This window comes from Pyxicephalus adspersus, chromosome Z (assembly GCF_032062135.1).
Source record: "Pyxicephalus adspersus chromosome Z, UCB_Pads_2.0, whole genome shotgun sequence".
NCBI lineage: Eukaryota > Metazoa > Chordata > Amphibia > Anura > Pyxicephalidae > Pyxicephalus > Pyxicephalus adspersus.
This window is the reverse complement of record NC_092871.1, coordinates 372,162-373,230: the sequence shown is the minus strand read 5'-3', so window position 1 is coordinate 373,230 and position 1,069 is coordinate 372,162. Positions and strand designations below refer to the sequence as shown.

Genomic DNA, 1,069 nt, shown 5'->3' with positions numbered 1-1,069 from the left:
TGTGTATGGGGTAGGTAGGTGGGAAGGCTGTGTATGGGGTAGGTAGGTGGGAAGGGCTGTGTATGAGGTAGGTAGGTGGGAAGGCTGTGTATGGGGTAGGTAGGTGGGAAGGCTGTGTATGGGGTAGGTAGGTGAGAAAGCTGTGTATGGGGTAGGTAGGTGGGAAGGCTGTGTATGAGGTAGGTAGGTGGGGTATTTTCTCAGACAGGAAGGGGCAGTTACTGGAGATGTTGGGTGGGAGTGTCAGGAATTCGCCCACAATGATGTGAATAGGTCACCCAGAAAGTGATAAAGTTATTGCTGCTTCTACAAGCATGGGGTGTACTTCGGGGTTCTGTTTTAGGTTTTAGATTTCAGGGTATTTTCTCATTATGTCCGGATATATAAACCCTCAGAACTGGAGGAGGGTGCACGCGATATGTAAATATGTATATAGCTGTATATAGCTCCGACATATACCATGGTGCTATATAGAAAACTCCTAGCCGTCCCATTGGTCTCTATGGTATGGGGGGGTTATGTGTCACACTGGTGATTTCCATTCGGGGTCACCATTCCGTACATTGGAGGGCTGAAGGCTCCATCATTCAGGTAAGTGAACCTGTCTCCCCCCAGAGGTAAGTCACTCTCTATATAAAGCGGATTCAGTAACATAAAATAAAGTGTTTATTCTGATTCTGCCTTCCAATAACCCAGCCCTGTTAGATAATAGTAGGTCCCCAAACAATATGGGGCCCCTGGGAATTGTCACTGCCACACCCTGCAATTATCTGATTGGAGTCACATCTGTCAGCTCCCGGAGCCACCTGAGTCCTCCACCTCCTGCACTCCGCACAATCCTCCCGTCCTCGGACCGAACCTGCAACGTCTCCAGGTGAGTGAGGGGCTGATTGGGGCTTTGTATGGGGGGGATCAGTACTAGGGGGACCTACCTGCCGCATATTCCAAATCACATGGAAGACTTCATCAGGACCTCTAACTACTGACCCCTCTAGTGATGGTGACCCCACAATTCTATCTATATAGAGGAATCAGGACCTCCTTCCTCCTGCTGGTGACCCCTCTAGTG

At 49.5% G+C, this 1,069-nt stretch overlaps 1 protein-coding gene across 2 annotated transcripts in view; it reads left to right on the top strand.

The window, feature by feature from the left end:
* GNG8 (G protein subunit gamma 8) overlaps window positions 1-1,069 on the top strand; it is a 10,241-nt gene that overhangs the window by 7,168 nt on the left and 2,004 nt on the right. The window contains exon 1 of one of the 2 annotated variants that reach the window (XM_072429878.1): window positions 42-874. The exons of the other annotated variant lie outside the window; for it this stretch is intronic. Coding sequence (XP_072285979.1) covers window positions 729-874 — 146 coding nt within the window. The 5' untranslated portion in view covers window positions 42-728. Of the gene's footprint in view, window positions 1-41; window positions 875-1,069 lie in introns of those variants that run through there. 2 annotated transcript variants of the gene reach the window in all.